Genomic DNA, 21,906 nt, shown 5'->3' with positions numbered 1-21,906 from the left:
CTGAGCCCTTCGGGGGAGGGTGGTTTATAAACCCAAGAAAGAAAGAAAGATAGTGAAGAAGTATAGTTCACACTCAAATAGTGAACACAAGAACTTCAAATATCGTCCATATATTTTAAAAGCTGTGTGTCTGGAACCTTTCTTTATCAAGCTCTATCTGATCACCTTCCCTTGATTTTTTCCAACTTCCCTAGATTTTTTCCAGGTCTTTAGAAAAAAAAATGCAGCATTAGGTTACTTGCAGTTGTATCAAGACTTCTTCCGTCAGAAAGCCCTTGAATGATAGGTACAAGAAACGAGAGGGGAGCATTGACCCTTCCATTGCTCTGTAATTTTGGCTGGCACTATTTCAGTCTCATCAAGTAGAGTACATCATCACTAAAGCTGTGTGCTAAAGCTGTGTGCTTTGAAGGCTTAGGTGTGTGGTTCTCTGTGACTTTTTGACAGGATGCGACTTATTAACTAGAAATAATATTGACCCACAAATATATTTTTGGAAGCCGCTGGTGGTATATTTAGGAAATTGGATGAGATTGAAGAACTCTGGGATTGTCTTGGTCACAGGCATGCCCCGGTGCTAGGGCCTCTTCAATATGAACCGTGAGGAGAAATAATTGGCGATCTTCGCGTAGTCTTTGTCTGTTTGCTTGCCTTAGCTTGCCATTTTATTCAGTCACCGAACCCCTATGGGACAAGCGTGACCTGTAGAATGCTGGGAGTTGTAGTCTTTCACGCCACCGCGCTATGTTGAGCTTCTTCCGTGACGCGAAGTATGCCGGGTAGCAGAGGCCATCCGTGCTTCCCGCCTCGAGTCCCGCTTTTTCCACCGGCGTTTCCCAGCATGCCTCGCTACTGCTCTCCAAGAGATTGGCTGGGAACTGTTGGTCACGCATGCGCAATCCCACGCCTTGGGCAGAGCCGCTTCCAGTTAACGACGCTGAGTTTTTTGGGGATCCGATACTAGCCGGGGTCGGCAGCTGAGGAGGAGAGGGCCCAGGGAAGCCGGCGGAGAACTTTGATGCGATCGAATTCCTCTTCACCCTGATTGGACGACGGTTGGGGACGCGTCATAACGCCTGGCCGCGACGTCATTTTTGTGTGAGTGACGTATCTGAGGGGGGTGAGGAGGCGGAGGATCCGAGGGAAGGGGGTACACAAAGGTAATAATGGCCCTTGTGACTGAGTGGAAGGAAAAGCCGGAGGGTCTTGAATGTACTTGGGCGTGAGTTTCGGGGGGCTGAGGAGGGTACAGGGCCTCTGAGGCTGAAGTGGAAAACCTGAGGCTTTGGTGGGCGGAGAGTCGTGGGGTTGGGGGAGCCAGTGAATTATTTAGTGCACTGAGGTGGTTGGGGGTGAAAGGGAGGTAAGTAACAGGAGATGACTTGTCGTTGAGTGGGGTGAATGGCAGGAGTTAGAACAGGAGTGCACTAAAACAGCAGGAGGATATAACAAGGGTTGATACGAATTTGATAATCTTTGATTTGTTAAATCTGTCGTATGTTATTAACCGGGGCTTGAACTGATCTTATGAAACTGTATGTGGTATTTTCAACTATGCGAACTTTATGATTTAAGTATGCATGGGTTTTATTTGTGATTTATTATGCTGGAATTGTACCATTTGCTGCAGCTTTTGAGGTAATGTAATAAATCCTGATATTGATCCTGATATTAAGGAGGAGTATTTTTTTCCTTTTAAAAATTTATTTATTTATAATCGATTTTCTATACCACCCCTCCCCTGAAGGGCTCTGGCCCAACAAATCCAACAAAAGGAATGTGACTCATTATGTACTATATGTAGACTAAGGGCAATTTCCCCCTAGCAATTAATCCTTGGATAGTCATCTGAAATATCCAGGTTTCCTTGCAATCTCCCCACTGCCGAACCACAGAACACAGATCAGTCCCGTTTCTGGTCCTCCTTTCCCCCCTTATCACAGGATTTTCCTGGACCTGGAGTGGAAAAAACACTCCAATGCGAGCTAACCTGAACCAAGCTTCTTAGGAGGCGAATCCGAGGAACTAACAAAGATAGTGGTAGACAAGGAAGAAGTTCTGGCAGCCATTGATAAACTAAATGTTACCAAATCCCCTGGCCCAGATTGCATTCACCCAAGAGTTCTTAAAGAGCTCAAGCATGAAATTGCTGATCTTCTCACTTTAATATGCAACTTATCCTTGAAATCAGGCTCCATCCCTGAAGACTGGAAGATGGCCAATGTCACACCAATCTTTAAGAAAGGATCTAGGGGGGACCCGGGAAATTACAGGCCAGTCAGTTTGACATCTGTTCCTGGTAAATTAGTAGAATCTGTCATTAAAGATAAAATTATAAAACATGTAGAAAAGCAAGACCTGCTGAGAAAGAGTCAGCATGGCTTTTGCAGAGGCAAATCCTGTCTTACAAACTTACTAGAGTTCTTTGAGGATGTAAACAGGCATGTGGATAAGGGGGAACCAGTGGACATTGTCTACTTGGATTTCCAAAAGGCTTTTGACAAAGTTCCTCACCAGAGACTATTGAGAAAACTCAGCAATGAAGGAATAAGAGGGGAAGTCCTCCTATGGATTAAAAACTGGTTGAGAAACAGGAAGCAAAGAGTGGGTGTAAATGGGAAATTCTCACAATGGAGAGATGTAGGGAGTGGTGTCCCCCAAGGATCTGGATTGGGACCAGTGCTCTTTAACCTAGTCATAAATGACCTGGAAGTAGGGGTGGGTAGCGTGGTGGCCAAGTTTGCAGATGATACCAAATTATGTAGGGTGGTGAGAACCACAAAGGATTGCGAGGAGCTCCAAGCGGACCTTGATAAATTAGGTGAGTGGGCTAAGAAATGGCAAATGCAGTTCAATGTAGCAAAATGCAAAGTGATGCACATAGGGGCAAAAAATCCAAACTTCACATACATGCTACAGGGGTCAGTGCTATCAGTCACAGACCAGGAAAGGGATTTGGGCGCCTTAGTTGATAGTTCCATGGGAATGTCAACTCAATGTATGGCAGCTGTGAAAAAGGCAAACTCTATGCTGGGGATAATTAGGAAAGGAATTGAGAATAAAACTGCAAAGATTGTCATGCCCTTATATAAAGCTGTGGTGCGACCGCACTTGGAGTAATTGTGTTCAGTTCTGGTCGACGCATCTCAAAAAGGAGATTGAAGAGATAGAAAAAGTGCAGAGAAGAGCGACGAGGATGATTGAGGGACTGCAGCACCTTCCTAATGAGGAAAGGCTGCAGCGTTTGGGACTCTTTAGTTTGGAGAGGAGACGTCTGAGGGGATATGATTGAAGTCTATAAAATTATGCATGGGGTAGAAAATGTTGACAGAGAGAAATTTTTCTCTCTTTCTCACAATACTAGAACCAGGGGGCATTCATTGAAAATGCTGGGGGGAAGAATTAGAACTAATAAAAGGAAACACTTCTTCACGCAACGTGTGATTGGTGTTTGGAATATGCTGCCACAGGAGGTGGTGATGGCCACTAACCTGGATAGCTTTAAAAGGGGCTTGGACAGATTTATGGAGGAGAAGTCGATTTATGGCTACCAATCTTGATCCTCTTTGATCTGAGATTGCAAATGCCTTAACAGTCCAGGTGCTCGGGAGCAACAGCCACAGAAGGCCATTGCTTTCACATCCTACATGTGAACTCCCAAAGGCACCTGGTGGGCCACTGCGAGTAGCAGAGAGCTGGACTAGATGGACTCTGGTCTGATCCAGCTGGCTTGTTCTTATGTTCTTATGTTCTTATGTTCTTAACAGGAGATGGGGGCTACACATTTGATGGTCCATAACTTTGGCCCCCATGAACCAAACTTCACCAAACTTGGGTGGTATCATTAGCAGAGTCCCCTCCTGATACCACCCAGGTTTTGTGAAGTTTGGTCTGGGGGTCCAAAGCCATGGACTCCCAAAGGGGGTGCCCCCATTGTTTCCAATGGGAGCTAATAGGAGATGGGGGCTACACTGAGAGTCCAGAACTTTGGCCCCCATGAACCAAACTTCAACAAGCCTGGGTGGGATCATCAGGAGGGTCTCCTAAAGATACTCTGGAATTTTGGTGCTGCTAGCTTAACAATTGCACCCCTGACAGCAGGCAACCCCCAAGGGGCAGGTCTAGATGTCTTCACTAGAAACATGCTGCAGTGAAGATGTTGGAACCTGGATGAAAAAGTGCCGATTCTTTTGAAACTTGGTTGTATCTAGATTAAATTTTCAGCGGGAATTTGGCCTCTGTGGTCTTTGGCATGCACTGTATGGGGGGAATGTGACCTCTGTCTTTGACACAAGTGGAAGGGTAATGGGGACTGGGAAATCTTAAAATCAGTGGGGTGCCCTGATTTTATAGTATGGAATCCTTCAGCTTTGCTTGGTTTCCTGTATACCCAGAGCAGGAAGTATTGTTCCCAGTCTTAGGCGGGCACAACTCACCATTAAGCAGAAAACAAACAAATGTTAGAGCTGCCACAAGTAAAACAGTAGCAATAAAAGCTGGTGTAAACATAGGAACCAGCTATCTGTCATCTTTTTTGAGAGCCAGTGTGGGGGTTAAAGTGTCAGGCTAGGATCTGCAATACTTCAGGTTTGAATCCCCAGTCTGCTAGGGAAACTTGTTGGGCGTCCTTGGAACCGTCATGTTCTCTCAGCTTAAGCTATTTCACAAGGTTCTTATGAGTATGAAATGGAGAAGAGGAGAGGAGAAAGATGTACGCTGCTTTGGGTCCTCATTGAGGAGAAAAGTGGGATATATATTATTAAGTGAATAAATAAACTACAAAAATAAAATTTATTTCCATACCATATGATGAATGATTGGCACCAAAATAGTCAACCTTTCTTAAAGCAAATTAATAATTTGTATTTTCCTTTTTCTAGGAACTGTTGAAAGTGGCTTTGGAAGAGTAATACAATGAAGAACCAAGATGGGGAAAACAAAGCTGTCCTACTACCTGCCAGTCCTTCTAAAATAAACTGTTGTCTGGGGCCAGATGCTAGTGACTTAGCTGAGTCTCTTATAATGTCTTCAGGAAGCAGTAAATGTACACACCCTCCTGAGCCGTACAACTCAAAGCCTTTGATTGATGGAAGCGGTCAAACTCCAGCAAGCGAAGAACAAAGCAAGAAAGAGGGTTTGTGTTGTTACAGGCCATGTTGCCCTGGCAGTAATTAAATTTGTTTGAAATTACATCTCGCTCTCTGATGTAAGCTTAGAGCAGCTTATTTCTCCCACTAACAAGGGGCTGTTTGTGCATTTCACCCCTTTCTGGTTTTCATGGTGTCCATTTTTCTAGAGGTAGAGAGTTTTTCCTTCTTTGTTCTGCCACTAATGTATACACATTATTCTTCTCCCCAACTCCTCACTCTCCTTGTACAAACACCTCTCAAGACATGAAAATTTGAGGACTTGGTAGACACAGTTAACTCTGACTAATTTTGTTTAGCCTGCACTGCTATAGACTTGAGATAATTTACAGCATTAAACAGCAACACAGTTTAACATCATACCATCTGTAAAACCAATAAGTTCAATAGTTGGGAGGCTGGTGGGTGAAGGAGATTTACTACCTTTTCTAACGTGTGGCTCCGCTTGCTTAGAACTCTCAGTTTGTTTGTTTTGAAGATACTTTCATGTTAAAGGAGTGGAAACGCAGCTAGTGTAATCCACCTCGAGTCTTATTGAGAAAGAGGTTTGAAATAAATAAGGAGGGGTCCAAGTGTAACATTGTGTCTCTGTAATTCCTACAGCATCTATGACAGAGGAAGCGGCATCCCAGCCCCACCAGTCTGCCACCTGTGATGTCTCTGAAGAACTGAGCAGACAGCTGGAGGATATCCTGAACACTTACTGTATGGATACTAACCAAGAAGGTCCAGGAGATGAAAGTGGGCAGAATGAACCTGTAGAGCTGGATGAGGCTGAAAAGGGCCGGAGTGAGTCCCCACGGAATGGCGAGCAGGAACAGAGTTGTCCTGAGATAAATGGGGAAAAAGAGAGCCCTAGGGGAACCAATGATGAGGGTACAGAGCGTGATCAGAAGCGAGCCCAGGAAAAAAAGAAGGCCAAAGGGCTTGGTAGGTGGTTGATTCCTTCCTGACTGTCAATGTGTTTTTTTCTTGATTGAAGGCAATCCTGTTCCACAAAAATAAGTCATCACTCTCTGTCATTTATTTTTTTGTGTGGTTCTGATCTTTCTGCTCATTCTGCTACTCTTTCTGTGGCATCAAAAACGCACGCGCAGGCTTTTCTGATTGCTGTTAGCTCTGTTTTTTTGGTATCATGGAGGTTTGGGCTGAGGTTGCTGAGTGTTTAAGACAACTAAGTTTCAGAATCAACAAAGAACCTGTGTGATATTCAGTACATGCTTCTGCCCAAATCTATGGTTGTTCTTTTGGCTTTTCAGTGGTCAATCCTGCTGGTTAATATTTGTTGTGCTGTCACTGAGGGCAGCTACTATAGTTGTTTTGTAAGGTAGGACAAGCAGGGGACCTGCAAGGAACTCATGGGGCAGGAGAAATTCCCCAACTTCTCCCTCAGTTGTTCACCCCCCTACCCACCCATCTCTGTCTTCTTTCCTCCCTCTTTTTTGCCCCCTGCCCTCCCATCAGCACCACTTTCTCCCCCACAGCTTTCCTGTCACCTCTGCAACTTCCCACCACTGTGACTGTTGTTTTCCACCACCACACTCTTAAGCAATGTTTAGTGAGGTTCCCAGGCAGCTCCAAAAGGGTGGCTGAGATCTCCTTTATGTTTAAGTTGAACTGTTTGAAGTTTTGTATTGTTTTTGTTTGATTTAAACCCCCCAACACATTTTTCCCCTTTTCCGGGCTTCCTGCAAACTGTTTGATTTAAACCCCCCAACACATTTTTCTCCTTTTCCGGGCTTCCTGCAAACTGTTTGATTTAAACCCCCCAACACATTTTTCCCCTTTTCCGGGCTTCCTGCAAACTGTTTGATTTAAACCCCCCCAACACATTTTCCTCCTTTTCCGGGCTTCCTGCAAACTGTTTGATTTAAACCCCCCAACACATTTTTCCCCTTTTCTGGGCTTCCGGCAAACTGTTTGATTTAAACCCCTTAACACATTTTTCCCCTTTTCCGGGCTTCCTACAAACTGATTTAAACCCCTTAACACATTTTTCCCCTTTTCTGGGCTTCCGGCAAACTGTTTAATTTAAACCCCCCAACACATTTTTCCCCTTTTCTGGGCTTCCTGCAAACTTAGGGCTTTTCCCAGGTTTGTAGGAAGATCCACTCCCCTGGTCATATTCTGAATTAGATATATGATGTATTCCCACATGGTGAAAAACATATAAGCAGATTTAAAAATTCTACTACAAATTACTGGTGCTTCTATTATTTTACCTTCCCCCCCACCCAAAACTTGATGGATAACCAGAGACAGTGTGTGGGGTTTTTGCACCCTGAATGATATTTTCCTGTATCACATGAACCTCTCCCTGACCTTGAAAATCTTTCCTGTTGGTCTATACGTATTTCAGTTCCTTTTCTCCTTTGGTTGTCACCTCATTCCATTGTGCCCTGAATGTGTGTCTGCTTTGCCCTTTGTGTTCCAGGAAAGGAGATCACATTGCTGATGCAGACCCTCAACACCCTCAGCACATCAGAGGAGAGGTTGGCAGCCCTCTGCAAGAAGTATGCAGAACTGGTCAGTTCCTGGCAGGGCAAGAGGAAAAGATGTTCGGATGGGGTGGCAGTCCTGAGGGCAGCTGAATAGGGCTTCTGCTGGCATCTTTTCCCATTCTAGTTTCCTGATAAATCTGATAGCTCAGAGGAAGGTGTTATGATTCCCTTTAATCTCACCCTGCGTTGATGATTTGGGGTCTGTTTCAAAGACAGAAACTTAAAATGAGCTGCAGCTGATAAGCCAGCCACCAAATAGCAATGTGGCTAACTCAGCAGAGCGTGCCTAGCAATTTGTGTGTGTTTGGAGTGCTCTTGCAGGACCTTATGGCTTTCCTCAAGATATTCTGCCATCCCAAATACAGCACTTTCCAAGCCTTTATTTTCTACATCCCTTGTGGTGTTGCCTTGAGTCCTGAGTCACTGATTGTTCCTGTACATGTTGCCACTCCAGGTGACTGCTTGCATGAGTTGGACTGACCATGCAGAAGAAGCCAGTGCTTCAGTCTTGCCATACCCTTACAAAGCTGATGAGGATCAACCGCCAATTTCCCTGAGCTTCCTATGGCAGGGGTCTGGAACCTGTGGCTCTCCAGATGTTCATGGACTACAATTCCCATCAGCCCCTGCCAGCATGGCCAACTGGCCGTGCTGGCAGGGGCTGATGGGAATTGTAGTCCATGAACATCTGGAGAGCCACAGGTTCCAGACCTCTGTCTTATGGAAAGCCAGTAACATCCAGGTGCAAAGATATTTGCTTCCCTTTCGGATATTTCTTGTGCTTCCAGAAGTGTGATTGATCACCAAGCTCACTTCCTAGGGAGCAGGTGTCTGGCTGTGCTCTTAGACTTCTGCTAAGCCATTTAAAATGCCTTTCTGTGGAATGATTGTGCTCCGCAGAGTTAAGTTGTAGTCCTTGTTTTACAGTGACGTTGCAGCTTTAGGCTGTAGTAGGAGGGTCATGAGTTTCAGGCTTGATACTGCCCTGTGTGAAGGTGAGGATGATCTGCCCAACAATCTCCTTTGATGAAGGAGAGCATCTGGAGAAAGTGGATCCTTCCACTGGACTCTTGAAGCAGGACACACAGCCAAACTATGTGTCCTCTAAAGGGCAGGGGGCCCCCTCCAGTTTTTATCCTGTTTTTACTTGGAGAACAGCCTCCTCAATAACTGCAGTTTGGAAGCAGACAAGCCACTTGTCAGGCTGGCCTTTGCCCGCAAATAACGCACAAGCTGATTTTCCCTACAGCCTGGCACAGAGTGGAATCAGCTTCCCAGATTACAGGCGATCATGTGAAAGTCGAGTTCCATACAGAATGCAACCCTCACAGGGACCATCTGAACTGTACAGTGGGCAAGCGTGGTAGAGGGAGTGTGGTGATGCCAAGTCAGTGGTGTGAGGCCATTTTAGCCATGTCGGGTAGTTGATAATCAGAGACTGGTATACAGGTGTTGATGTTGGTGCTTAAAATATGGAAGCAGACCATCTGGACTCTGGAACAGAATTAGTGGATTGTCACTTAATCAAGAAGATGTGCTGCAGGACCACATAGGACTGTGCACTCCCCTCCCCCACCACCACCTTGATTGTAGCACTTTTCCTTTCTCCATCTTTTTTCTGCTACACGGGTGTCGGTCTTTTGATGCAATTCTCTTTCTGTGTTTGTCTTTACAGCTGGAAGAGCACCGGAACTCTCAGAAGCAGATGAAAATCTTGCAGAAAAAGCAGACTCAGCTGGTGCAGGAGAAGGACCATTTACGGAGTGAACACAGCAAGGCGATTTTGGCCCGCAGCAAGTTGGAGAGCTTGTGCCGGGAGCTTCAGAGGCACAACCGCACCCTCAAGGCAAGAGAGCCCTGCCCCAAGCCAACCTACCCTATTGCTGTTGCCAATTCCTGCTTGTCAGAGCTGTGACATGTTCAGTGCTTTATTCACATACAGCATTCTTGTCTTAGATGACTTTTTAGATTGAAAGATTGAGACTGGGGGGATTCCGTACTGCTTGTGTTGCTGCCTCAGCCCTCGGTTCCAAAAAGACAACACAAGATAATTACAAGGGCACCTGCCAGGCTAAGCTGCACTGGCCAAGGGTAGCATTCTGGTTTCAAGCCCTCCCAGTTGATTTCAAGAGATTGTAATGGAAGACCAAGACAATAAGGCAAGGAGCAGATCAAGCATGCCAATTTCATTTGGGCAAATGCAGTTCTATCTGGACCTGCATCTAGCTCAGGGGTCTGCAACCTGCGACTCTCCATATGTTCATGGACTACAATTCCCATCAGCCCCCGCCACCATGGCCATGGTGGAGAGGCTGATAGGAATTGTAGTCCATGAACATCTGGAGAGCCACAGGTTGCATACCCCTGAGCTAACTGCTCTACAGTGAGCTGACCCGCAGGTCCATGTCGTCCTTTGGTTGGGCTGGTCAGCCTGCATTTTTCTCTTGACTTTGCTCCAAGAAACTCTTAAGTAGCATGCAAGGCTCTCTCTGCTTCTGTTTTTTTCTCCTTTTGCCATAGATTAGGCTAAGAGAGGAACTGGCCCAAGGACACCCAAGGGGCTTTATGGTAGAGTGGTATTTGAATTCTGGTCTTCCCGTCCTGGTTTGACTGCCACAGTGACATAATGCCTATTCTGCCTAGCTGTGATTCTCTCAGGCAGGGACCAGTTGTAGTCCTGCTGCTTGAGAAATCTTTGAACTTGGAACTACTACAGATTGACCCCAGACTTGCTGCATGTCCTCTTTTGTGATTTCATTAGGGCCACTCTCCCGCCCTTGGATCCTGAGACTGACTTTCTTCCCCCCCCCCCCTCCTCTCACTAGAGGAGCCCCATAGCATAGAGTGGTAAGCTGCAGTAAAGTTCCATCTCCCAGACCTTTAATCTTTCTTTTAAAGCCACCGGAACTAGTGGAAGTCATTAGGGGTGTTCACCAATTATTTCCCCCCCCCCTTTTTTTTTCTTTTTGGATTTGGGTTTAATAGACCTGAAAATTTTCAAACAAATCTGAAAAAAACTCACTCCCCTTACCAGTATGGGTTTGGAGTTTTGTGTTTTGTTTGCTTTTCTGGAACATTTCCAGGTCTATTAAACCTGAGCCAAAAAAATTCCATGCTGCTTCCAGATACCATATGGAACTTGGAGGCAGTTCTGCTCACAAACTGAGTTCAGTCCTAATGGAAGTTGGTTTCAGGTAGCCAGCTCAAAGTTGACTCAACCTTCATAGAACCATAGAGCTGGAGGAGACCCCAAGGGCCATCAAGTTCAATCCCCTGCAGTGCAGGTACACACAATCAAAGCACTCCTGACAGATGGCCATCCAGCCTCTCTTTAAAAACCTCCAAAGAAGGTTACATTTCTGAATAGTATGGAAAGGTATTAATAAAGCCGTATTAGTAAATTCTCTCAGAAAAGGGGAGTTGTTGAGGCTCAAGGCTGATGGCAACGATATTTTAATTCTTAGACCAATGATATGCATTAAAGAAAACAAACTTTGTTCATGCTCAGTTATTTCATATATTGCACAACTGAAAAGCACCATTGAAAAATAAGTTCTCGTGCTAAAATGAGGCTCATAGTATTGCAGATTTAGTAATAAATTAGTTATGAGCTGGGGAAAGTTATGAGCTGTCTCTGTTGAGTAGAATCATAGAATTGGAAGAGATCCCAAGGGCCATCAAGTCCAACCCCCTGCAATGCAGGAACACACAATCAAAGCACTCCTGACAGATGGCCATCCAGCCTCTCTTTAAAAACTTCCAAAGAAGGAGACTCAACCACACTCCGAGGTAGTGCATTCCACTGTAGAACAGCCCTTACTGTCAGGAAGGCTGATTCCGCACAGGCCAAAAACAGCAGTGTGAAAACAGTATAAACCCTTTTATACTGTTTTAAACCCTTTTACACCATTTTCACACCGTTTTCACACTGTTGTTTTTGGCCCATGCGGAATCATCCGAAGTTTTCCCTGATGTTTAGGTGGAATCTATTTTCCTTCACTTTGAACCCATTACTTCTGGTCCTAGTCTCTGGAGCTGCAGAAAACAAGCTTGCTCCCTCACCAAAATGGCATCCTTACAAATATCTAAACATGGCTATCATGTCACCTCTTCACCTTCTCTTCACCATCCTTCCCAGGTTGGTAAAATTGGTACCCAGCTTGCTGGGGGGAAAGTGTAGATGATTGGGGGAGGCAATGACAAAACACTCCATTACAAAAGTCTGTAACTGTCATGATGTGATGTCACCCCATGGGTCAGCAGTGACCCGGTTCTTGCACAAGGGATTACCTTTATATTACCTCCCCTCACTAGGAGGAGGGCGTCCAGCGTGCCCGTGAAGAAGAGGAAAAGCGGAAGGAGGTGACCTCCCATTTTCAGGTGACGCTCAATGACATCCAGTTGCAGATGGAGCAGCATAACGAGCGCAACTCCAAGCTGCGGCAGGAAAACATGGAGTTGGCTGAGCGCCTGAAGAAGCTGATTGAACAGTACGAGCTTCGAGAGGAGGTAGGCAACCAACAGGCTCGATGTGGGGCTCAGCCTGGATCACACAGCAAGTTTCAGGGTTCTGATGCAGCTTATAGAATTGTAGTGGGACCTTTCAGAGGACACTGATTGGACAATCTTCTAGTAATTACAAATCAGTATATATCTGGTAACTCACCTCCCTTAAAAAATGCTACATTCCCTTGGGAGGGCCCTTCCCTTGCAATATTACTGTATGTACGTAAGCACCATCAAATCTCAGCTGACTTACAGCAACCTGATAAAGATAAACAGAGGAGGTTGCCATTGCCTGGTTTTTCTTGGCGGTCTCCCATCCAAGGACTAACAAGGGCCAACCCTGCTTAACTTCTACAATCTGATGAGAGTGAGCTAGCCTGCATCATCCAGATCAGGGCTTGAAGTGTTACTGGTGAAGTAATGCTTTCATGCTTATGCTCCGACAGCGACTGATTTTGGGGCTGTGTCCAGGAAGTAGGGTTATTTTTAACTGTTACTTCTCCACAGCACATCGACAAAGTCTTCAAACACAAGGACTTGCAGCAGCAGTTGGTGGATGCCAAACTCCAGCAGGCCCAGGAGATGCTGAAGGAGGCTGAGGAGAGATACCAGCGAGAGAAGGACTTTGTGAGTCTTTGTTGCATGTTGTCTGAGGAGGCCCAAGCCTGGCTGCCACCTCAGTATGAGAAAAAAGTTCTGTAGATAATTGAAAACACCTGACATTTTCATTACAGGTTAGGAAACCCCTGGGAGGGAGCGAGACATAATAGTCAGGGAGAGGAGAGGACAGGTCTTGCAGGGTGTGGTGGGTTCCTAGTTGGAGAAGCTGCAAGAGCTTTAGGATTCTTAGGCACGAAGTAACCACTGCATCTTTCTGCATGAAAGTTTTGGACTGCAGGTGTCTCCCGTTGGTGGAGGAGAGTATCCTTGTTGAAGGGTAGATTTCCACCCTGCTCCACAGGGAGGGTTGTGCAGAAGATCTTGCGGAGGGCTTCTGTTTTTCTCAAAGGCTTTCACGGCCGTAATCACTGGAGTGTTGTGAGGTTTCCGGGCTGTATGGCCGTGTTCCAGTAGCATTTTCTCCTGATGTTTCACCTGCATCTGTGGCTGGCATCTTCAGATCCTCTGAAGATGCCAGCCACAGTTGCAGGCAGAACGTCAGGAGAAAATGCTACTGGAACATGGCCATACAGCCCGGAAACCCCACAGCACTCCAGTCTTCCATTTTTGTTGTGGGAGACTGATCCCCAGTATATGCCCTGCCCACTCCTGCAGAATCAGGACATTTTTACATCTGTACCACCACCCCGCGCCTGCCCCCGCCCCCCCCCCACACTGTTAGTTCTCAGCAGGATGTAAAGGACAGCACAGAATGATCAAAAATGCTCTCACATTTTTTATAGCTTTTCTGTATTTTAGTTAACTATCAAGCAGTTCCCAAAACTCTGTAGTGCCCAGCCTTGTGGAGCTATGTAAGGGCAAAAGCCCATGGGGTTGTGGCAGGAACATCTCTTAGTGGCCCTGTCAGAGCCCCATCTCCCGTAAATCAGACAAAGCTCCCAATGGGCCTATTCTGCCCCCTGATTTCCTCCTCACACTTGCAACCTCTGAGCCTCTAATATGCCATGAGTCCATGGGGAGCAACCCCTCGCATCTCAGCCAATCAGGCTTCCAGGACTCAGGCTAACCTCACAGAGGTGGGAAGACATCAGACGCAGCCCCTGAGCCTGGATCAAACCCATGAAGGTGGGAGGAGGTTTATTCGTTTTAAAACATTTTTGTGTTGCCTTTTCACCCCAATGTGGTCCCCAGGCTGCCAAACATTAAAATAATCCAACATTAAAACAATGGGGTGCTGTGTGGTTTCCGGGCTGTATGGCCATGTTCTAGCAGCATTCTCTCCTGACGTTTCACCTGCATCTTCAGAGGATCTGAAGATGCTAGCCACAGATGCAGGCAAAACGTCAGGAGAAAATGCTACTGGAACACGGCCATACAGCTGGCATCTTCAGAGGATCCTCTGAAGATGCCAGCCACAGATGCAGACGAAACGTCAGGAGAGAATGCTGCTAGAACATGGCAATACAGCCCAGAAACCACACAGCACCCCAGTGATTCCGGCCGTGAAAGCCTTTGACAATACATTAAAACAATGTTTAAAATAAAGTATATATAAAATAATTAAATAATAACATAAACCCACAGAACACCAACTCCAGGGAGAAGGGCCTTCCTGTTCACACAGGTTTTCCCCAGTCATCCCGGACCAAGTCTCACTTCACCTGGATCTGTGTGCTTGGCTCAAACAGGCAGGAGTACAAGAGATTTGACTGGATTAGGTCTCCCTGGACCCTCGTAACAGCATATCTAGGGGAAAGGAGCACACAGTCTACGAACATGCTTCTGTTCCCCAAGCATTCAGTTCTCAGTTGAGCCTACACTGCTCTACAACCACAGGCAGTAGTGCTTCCCAGCAGGTGCAGTTGGGTCAGGAGGCCCCCCATTAAATAATTCTGTGAATGGTATGATGGAGAGAAGATACCATACTACTGCACCAAGTGAATGCCTCTTGCTGCTACTTTTCACTGCTGTTCCTTTTCTTGCAGCTGTTAAAAGAGGCTGTGGAGTCCCAGAGAATGTGTGAGTTGATGAAGCAACAGGAGACCCATCTTAAGCAGCAGGTATGTGTATGTTTGGTTGTCTTTTTCTCTGACCGAAAAGAGGACAGATCTGTTTTCTGCTTGAAAGGGAGAGCAGTAATGTCTGTGCCAGTCTGCAGACAGAATTAGACAATGGTGGTAGGTTAAGGGACTGTAGCCTCCTTTTTCTAAACAAATTGGGTTTGATCACTATTAACTGCTTTTCTGACTAGGTAGCTTAATTTTTAACCAGGTGCTAGACATATCCATCTCTTCCCTCAGGAAGAATGGTAGAGAACTTTGCTATGGTTAAATTGTACCTTAAAATCTAAAGCAAACCGTTTCCTGGTTTTTCCATATCTCGTCCTCGGTGGATTGCTGTGGCTTTACAGTAAATGTATCTTCCATTCCTTCTTCTTTCCAGCTGGCCCTCTATACAGAGAAGTTTGAAGAGTTTCAGAATACCCTTTCCAAAAGCAGTGAGGTGTTCACCACTTTCAAACAAGAAATGGAGAAGGTATTGTGTGCTCCTGTCTGCTTCAACTCCAAGCTGTTGGGAAAGCATCTTTTCTTTGGGAAGAGGCTGAGATTTGCTTTGCTTCTAAATAAATCCCAGGAAAATTGATTTGTGAGGTGTGCCCGTTCATCCACTTCCCAGTCTGCTGCCTTAGGCATCCCCTGTGCCAGGCCAACGGCTGCTTGTGGTGTCTGTGTTTCCCAGACTTGACTGTCATATTTTCTGATGAGAATGTGGGGAGTTGCCATGGCCTGGGAAAGTGGGAGAAATGCTCAGGGCCACATTGTTGTCCTTTGAGGTCAAGCAAATCTGAATTGGAATTGACTTACATTAATTCTGTTTCTTTCCTGTCTCGTCTTTTCCCGGTTTTCAATTCTGCAGATGACAAAGAAGATCAAGAAGCTGGAGAAAGAGACCACAATGTACAGGTCTCGCTGGGAAAGCAGCAACAAGGCTCTTCTGGAAATGGCAGAAGAGGTAGGGACAAAACTTAGAAGGGGGGACTTATTGGCCACATCCTTTGCCCCGTGAACACCAGTTCTGCCTTTGAACACCGCATGCTTTCAGTTGGGGAGGTGGAATGATTCACAACAAGAGAGTGAAACACCTGTATATTTCTCATGCTATGTGGTTCTGTAGAAGTTTATCCATTATCCCTGCTGTTGGACTGTTCTGTGCACGGAATTGTTGGTATGTAACGTGCCATCAAGTCACAGCTGACTTATGACAACCCAGTAGGGTTTTCAAGGCAAAATACTAATAGAGGTGGTTTGCCATTGTCTTTGTCTGCATAGCGACCCTGATATTCTTTGGTGTTCTCCCATTCAAATTCTATCCAGGACCCAACCTATTAAGCTTCTGAAATCTGATTGGTCTAGCCTGGGCCATCCAAGACAGGGCATGCACTCAATTAGGCTTTGCTTTATGCACAATCTGGGTTTTGTTGCTGCTAAGGCAGCACCTGGAGACTGACTCCCAGGTGTTTACTGGTCACTGGAGCATGTGTGTTACGTTCTGTCAAGTCACTTCCAGCTTTTATGGTGACTATAGAGTGACTTACTGACAATGATTTACCTTGTTCTCTCCTCCTCCCTCCCAATAATCACACACAGAGTAAGTCAGCAAACTCAGATGGGGACCAAAGTACACAAACAAATAGGCCAGCTCCTGGGACAGGAGAATTAATATCACTGCCCTCATGTTTTCCCCTTTCTCCTCTTAAAGTTTTGTTAAACTAGCTTAAGGATAGTTTCAGGAGAGTGCCCCGTTGTTCTGCAGTAGAAGAACTAGACATGAGACCAGCATCACCTTAGAGACCAACAGGATTTTTGGGTTTTCTCACAAAGGGAACTTTGACTCTCAGAAGCTTATGCCTTGAAAATTTTGCTGGGCTCTAAAGTTCTGCTGGGCTCAAATGAAGCTTGAGGATGTTGATGATGGCAAGTGTCGTCAAGTTGAAGCTGGCAGGGTGACCCTGTAAGGTTTTCATGGCAAGAAAAGATGGTTGCCATTGCCTTCCTGGAATGTCTTGGTGGTCTCCCATGCAAGCACCAACCAGGGCTGATCCTGCTTAATTTCCAAGATCTGACAACATCGGATTAGCCTAGGACTCAGGGGTGGCCAACCTATGGCACTCCATGCTAGCAGGGGCTGATGGGAATTGTAGTCCATGAACATCTGGAGTGCCATAGGTTGGCCACCCCTGGCCTAGGTCTTCCAGATCAGGGCCTAAGGATGTTAGGCCCAGGCATTTAGGACGAGGCCAGTGGGTGTGAAGGCAGAGGCATTGATTATAGTAGCAGTGGCCCCCAGTCTGTCTGTTACCCAGTGCTGACTGGTGGCAGTGTCCTCTGTTCATTTATTAACACTTCCACTGAAAGTGAGTGGCTGGCTTTCTTTGAGCAACTTCTCAGAGGAGTTGTTGGGGGTGGGTTTGGTGAGGGAAGGGTCTCCACTAGTTTGGAAAGCAGGCTGGAGTTGACCTGGATGCTCTTCCTCTTCTTTCCTTGCAGAAAACACTCCGGGACAAAGAGCTGGAAGGGCTCCAGGTGAAAATCCAGCGCCTTGAGAAGTTGTGCCGAGCCCTGCAGACGGAGCGCAATGACCTGAACAAGAAGGTCCAGGACCTGTGTGCCCTCTCTTCTCCAGCCGCTGGCATGAGCACCCTGGAACTACCAAAGGACCAATTGCCAGGCAGCTCAGATGAACTGGCACCCCAGGATAGTGTGGCGGGGGAATGCTTTCCTCCAGCACAGGAGGGCTGCTGCGCAGGACCACCTGCTGAGACCCTTGGTGAACTGAGCATAGCAGCACAAGCCCAGGAGGAGGCAGAGGCAGCTGCAAATTCTGTTGAGTGAAGGTGGAAGAAGGGAGGCTGACTGGCAAACTTCAAGAGACTCATCTAGTCACCTTTCCTGAAGCCAGGGCTGGGGGTGAGAGCTCAGCCCTCCTGGGCCTTTGAGATTCTCCAGTTAACAGTTTTTTTTACAATATTGAAAGCTTTTTTGAGGGGGTTGCTTTTTTAAAAGATCTGTATATGACACAAAGTTCACAGGGTAACCCCCACTTTTTAGAGAAAGACAGAATGAAACTAGGATCAGTCCACTTTGGTATGTGTCAGGTGACTCTCTATATTTAAGGCAGCGTCACCAAAAGACCTTGTGACAGGTGATCCGGGGCAAACCTCTCACCCGTTTCACATTTGCAGTGCCTGTTTGACCCCTAAAGCTTAATGGGTGCTGTGCTGTGAATGCAAATGAAAAGCAAAAGTGGATATCAGAGGGGCTTGGGGGATTTCCCCCCCTTCGTAAAAGTTTCAAGGGGGAAAAATATAGCCCCAAAGTTTAACCCCAGTACAGGAGACTCAGGAGTTTGGTATGTTATGAGTTGTTTAATTTTGAGATTTACTTTTTTAAAAAGAGAATTAAGTCAGTGTGGTTTTGTTTCATGGGGAACTGAGAGACTAAGACCATGAAGCCCTGTCAGTTTGAAGGAGAGGAGGCAATCCCTTCCAGGACTTTGCTATTCCCAGAATCTGTGTCTCAATAGCCTTATAACTTCACCGTTGCCTCTATGCTTATATGCACACACGCACAAGCGTATGTATTAAAGGTTTAATCCAAAGGTTTTTACTTCCTTAAGTGTTTTGCACAAAACGAATGTCCACGCACCTGTTTGTGCGGAGCATATCCCTGGGGCAGGAGGGGGGTACCTTACCCCAGCATCTTCCTCTCCGTGGGCCTTGGTATTCAGTGACAGGGTGACACAATTTGACTTCCCTTTCAAACACTGTTGGGTAACAAACACAGAACTACATATCTGCAGCTGTCTGGAGCTTGTCAGGAATGACTCGAATTCTTTACCTTAACTGCAGTTTTACAGGCCATCCTTTCTGCTGAATCTTGTGGAGGAGACAAAAAGATGTCCCGCTTAGCCTTTAACAATTCCTCTGTTGGTTTTTCAGCTTATTTCTGTTTGAGGCCCAGTTTACGGTCATACATTTTGTTCCACTTCCTGATTTTCCAACCAGTTGCAGATTTCATCTTTTGTGTGTTCGCCCTTGCCACATATTTTTTGGAAAGTTAACTTCCCTCCCTTTCTAGACCCTTTTTTAAAGACTTAGCATTCCATTCTTGCAAAGCTGTTTGCAGACCAGATATGTGTTGCATTATGAGCTTTTGGGAGCCAGCGTGTAAGAGCAGTCAGCGGAAAGGCACGCTTGTGCCCGTCACCCAGTGACTTCCCTGTACTTCACCTTCCACCGGATTTCAGCATTTCTTTGGCACAGCCTCCTGTTCAAACGAGCAGATCAACTTCCTCCACTTTTCTGGGGTTTGCTTATATTTTCTTGGGCCCCTCATTGGAAATGGTGATTCCATCACCGTGGCTTCTGGCGTTTGGTGGGGATGGTAGAAAGCTAATGATGTGGATGTAAAGGGGGACCACAACTCACATCTTGGCTGACTATTGGGCCGGAATTGGCCACCGCTGTTCAGATATATCCCTGCTCTTGCTCTTTCATGGGAACCTTCACATCATTTTAACAGGTGTTGCACAAATAGGCTATATCCTGATCTGTTGTACATATATTTTGTATCCAATAGAAACCAACATAAACTCGATGGCACGTTTGAAGCTTTCTTTCTTCCTTCCACTTTGAACAGCATGGTTGATCTTGAATCTCATGGAGTTTGCTATTCCTAGACTCCATCCCAATTAGTATAAACATTTGGACAGGGCTTGCACTATTTGTATTGCTTTCCTGTGTGCTCTTTCAAAGAAATGGGTGAATCTTGAATTGGCTGACTTAATTGGGCTTTGAAAAAGTATGGTGTGTATACAGCTGAGATAAACTTTTTAAAATTTTGAGAATCTGGAAGTGGTGGCATGCGACTTAAGAGAATGGCAGAATTCTTCAGCTTCAGAACCAGGTTGTTGGGACCCAGTTCAGGTACACAACTGGTATTTTTCCACCCTGAACTGCTTAAGTATATGCTGAAACAGGGTGATACCTTACTGTTTATACTACAATATAAATTAAACTAATATTGTACATTTATTTCTAGTACTTTTTTTTATACCACCTCCTTGCAGGCAGTCCGAGTTGCAGATATGGTTTGTCTTCATATTAGCTTCACAACAAATGGTGAGGTAAGTTATGTTGAAAAAGAGTGGCCAATCCAGTGTCCTGCAGCAAGCTTCATGGCCTAGCAGAGATTTGAATTTTGATTCCTTTGCCTTCTCATCACTGTACCACACTTAATCTTCTCTGCACACAACAGGCTTCCATTCCAGTCACACTTTATTTACTTTTTTAGTTTCTTATCCCGCCCTACCCCAGCCTAGGCTGGGTTTAGAAAACTTACAAATAGTATAACTCATCTCGTCCAACAAATGCCAACAATCAGTAATCAATACATTATGCAATAGAAGAATTTAATTTAAAATCAATAAAATAATTTAACATTTTACAAAATACATAAAAGTTTGCTGCCTTTCCTTTCTCAGTTTCAGACTCAATTGGGGGATAACAGTTTAAATCACAGGTGTCAAACTCGCGGCCCTCCAGATGTTATGGACTACAGTTCTCATCATCCCCTGCCAGCATGATGCTGGCAGGGGATGATGGGGACTGTAGTCCATAACATCTGGAGGGCTGCGAGTTTGACATGCATAAGCTGAGGAACAAGGGGAGGCCAGGCAAGATGGCAAGACTAACTGGTGGGATATCTCTGCCTTGCAGGTCTTGTGGAACTGTACCACGTCCTGCAGGGCCCTGATCTCAAATGACTGAGAGTTCCAGTAGGCAAGGCCCATGGCTGAAAGAGGATGTTGAGACTATCCAGTTCCCGAAACAGCTAGCTAGTAGTTTTCTGATACATAAATCCAGTGGCTTCTTTTGAGTGCAGAACTAATTTATGGTATACATTGGCTTCAGATTGATTGATTCCCTTAACACACAGAGAGAGTTTATCTTGATGCTGCTCACCCTGCTGCTAAACAGGCCTCACCCTGCTGCTAACAGAGTTTCAGGATGAGTGATGTACAATCTCAAGAAGAGTACTAGTCAGAAGCCCTGGCACCCTAACCAGGTTGGGCTTGGCTGCCAGGAATTCCCAGGTGGTTGCTGTACAACATGGTCCTCCAAATAGAAGCTTGCTAACACTTCCCTAAAAGAAAATACCTGTTTTAGGCTTTTTTCAAAACTAATTTCATCAGATTTTTCTTGCACTGCTTAGCTGATAACTTCATTTGTGACACACTTCGTAGTCTATGCTCTTCTATTCCTAGGTTAGAACAAAATTTGCTAATATGGTTTGGAAGGTAGTTTGGGAATTTTTTTTGATGCTCAGAAAAACCTGTTATTAAAAGACTGGGGACCTCTGGTGTTCAATATACACCCCCTTCCTTCTAGCTGTAATTAAGCATTTCACTGTAGGAAAGAGAGATTTCATCAGCGTTTTTATGTCAAGCAAAGCAGGGGCAAGACTATTTCTCAATCCCATTTACAGCATACCTTCCTTCAGTCCTGGAGTTCCAGGTGGGATAGATAGATGGGGTTTCCCAGGAAGCTGCCTAGTTTCAGCTCTAGATGGTGTGTGGGATATTCCCAGCCATAGCCTGGTGTCACAGTGAACCTTTCCTGTAGGGATGAAACGAAACTTGAATGCCAAGAAATCAACTGACTTTTGAAAAGGGCTGCTCTGGTATGGTTCCTAACTATTTAACGCAGACACAGAAGTTCAGGGAGCTGATATGCTTCCCCTCCTTAAAATAAAGATTGAAGTTATTCAAATCACAACCGTCTAAGAGAGTTGCACCGGGTACTCTCAGGTGGGGTACCCCAGTTCAAGATTTGGGTTGCAAAATACTTATGCCTTTGGTCATGTCTCGAGTTGTCTCATCTTGGGTAAGTTTCAGTGCTTGGTGCTAAAACGAAGCTTGGGTTAAACCTGATGCTAAGGCAACTTCTATTCTGCAGAGTGTAGTTCCAGTTTGGCTCAAGGTGACACCTTTCATTTTTTGCAGCAACTTAACCAAGCAGGGAGGGGAGGGGGCATAAAGGGGGTGGTCCCAGTTGCAGCTCTGCAGTCTTT

The 21,906-nt window shown here is 45.6% G+C and overlaps 1 protein-coding gene across 3 annotated transcripts; it reads left to right on the top strand.

Moving 5' to 3' along the window:
• Positions 1-881: 881 nt before the first annotated feature.
• TXLNA (taxilin alpha) lies at positions 882-19,868 on the top strand. Of its 3 annotated transcripts, none has more exons than XM_048500929.1 (11): positions 882-1,160; positions 4,881-5,134; positions 5,751-6,077; positions 7,582-7,673; positions 9,324-9,494; positions 11,963-12,157; positions 12,662-12,781; positions 14,761-14,835; positions 15,218-15,310; positions 15,692-15,787; positions 17,323-19,868. In XM_048500929.1, the coding sequence occupies exons 2-11, from the start codon at positions 4,915-4,917 to the stop codon at positions 17,665-17,667; spliced, it is 1,734 nt and encodes a 577-aa protein (XP_048356886.1). In that variant the 5' UTR covers positions 882-1,160; positions 4,881-4,914; the 3' UTR covers positions 17,668-19,868. The 3 variants fall into 3 exon arrangements, with proteins under 3 accessions (XP_048356886.1, XP_048356885.1, XP_048356887.1); XM_048500928.1 differs by having other exon boundaries at positions 883-1,098; XM_048500930.1 differs by lacking the exon at positions 882-1,160 and adding an exon at positions 1,167-1,222.
• The last annotated feature ends 2,038 nt before the right edge of the window (positions 19,869-21,906 follow it).

The sequence above is a fragment of the Sphaerodactylus townsendi genome, linkage group LG06 (genome assembly GCF_021028975.2).
Source record: "Sphaerodactylus townsendi isolate TG3544 linkage group LG06, MPM_Stown_v2.3, whole genome shotgun sequence".
Lineage (NCBI taxonomy): Eukaryota > Metazoa > Chordata > Lepidosauria > Squamata > Sphaerodactylidae > Sphaerodactylus > Sphaerodactylus townsendi.
Note: the sequence above shows the minus strand (reverse complement) of the source record. Positions and strands in the feature narration are given on the sequence as shown.

Coding starts and splice junctions, on each gene's coding strand:
- TXLNA (XM_048500929.1), top strand. CDS start 4,915: ATGAAGAACCAAGATGGGGAAAACAAAGCTGTCCTACTACCTGCCAGT. Junction 5,135..5,750: donor AGAACAAAGCAAGAAAGAGG/GTTTGTGTTGTT, acceptor TAATTCCTACAG/CATCTATGACAGAGGAAGCG. Junction 12,782..14,760: donor ACCAGCGAGAGAAGGACTTT/GTGAGTCTTTGT, acceptor CTTTTCTTGCAG/CTGTTAAAAGAGGCTGTGGA.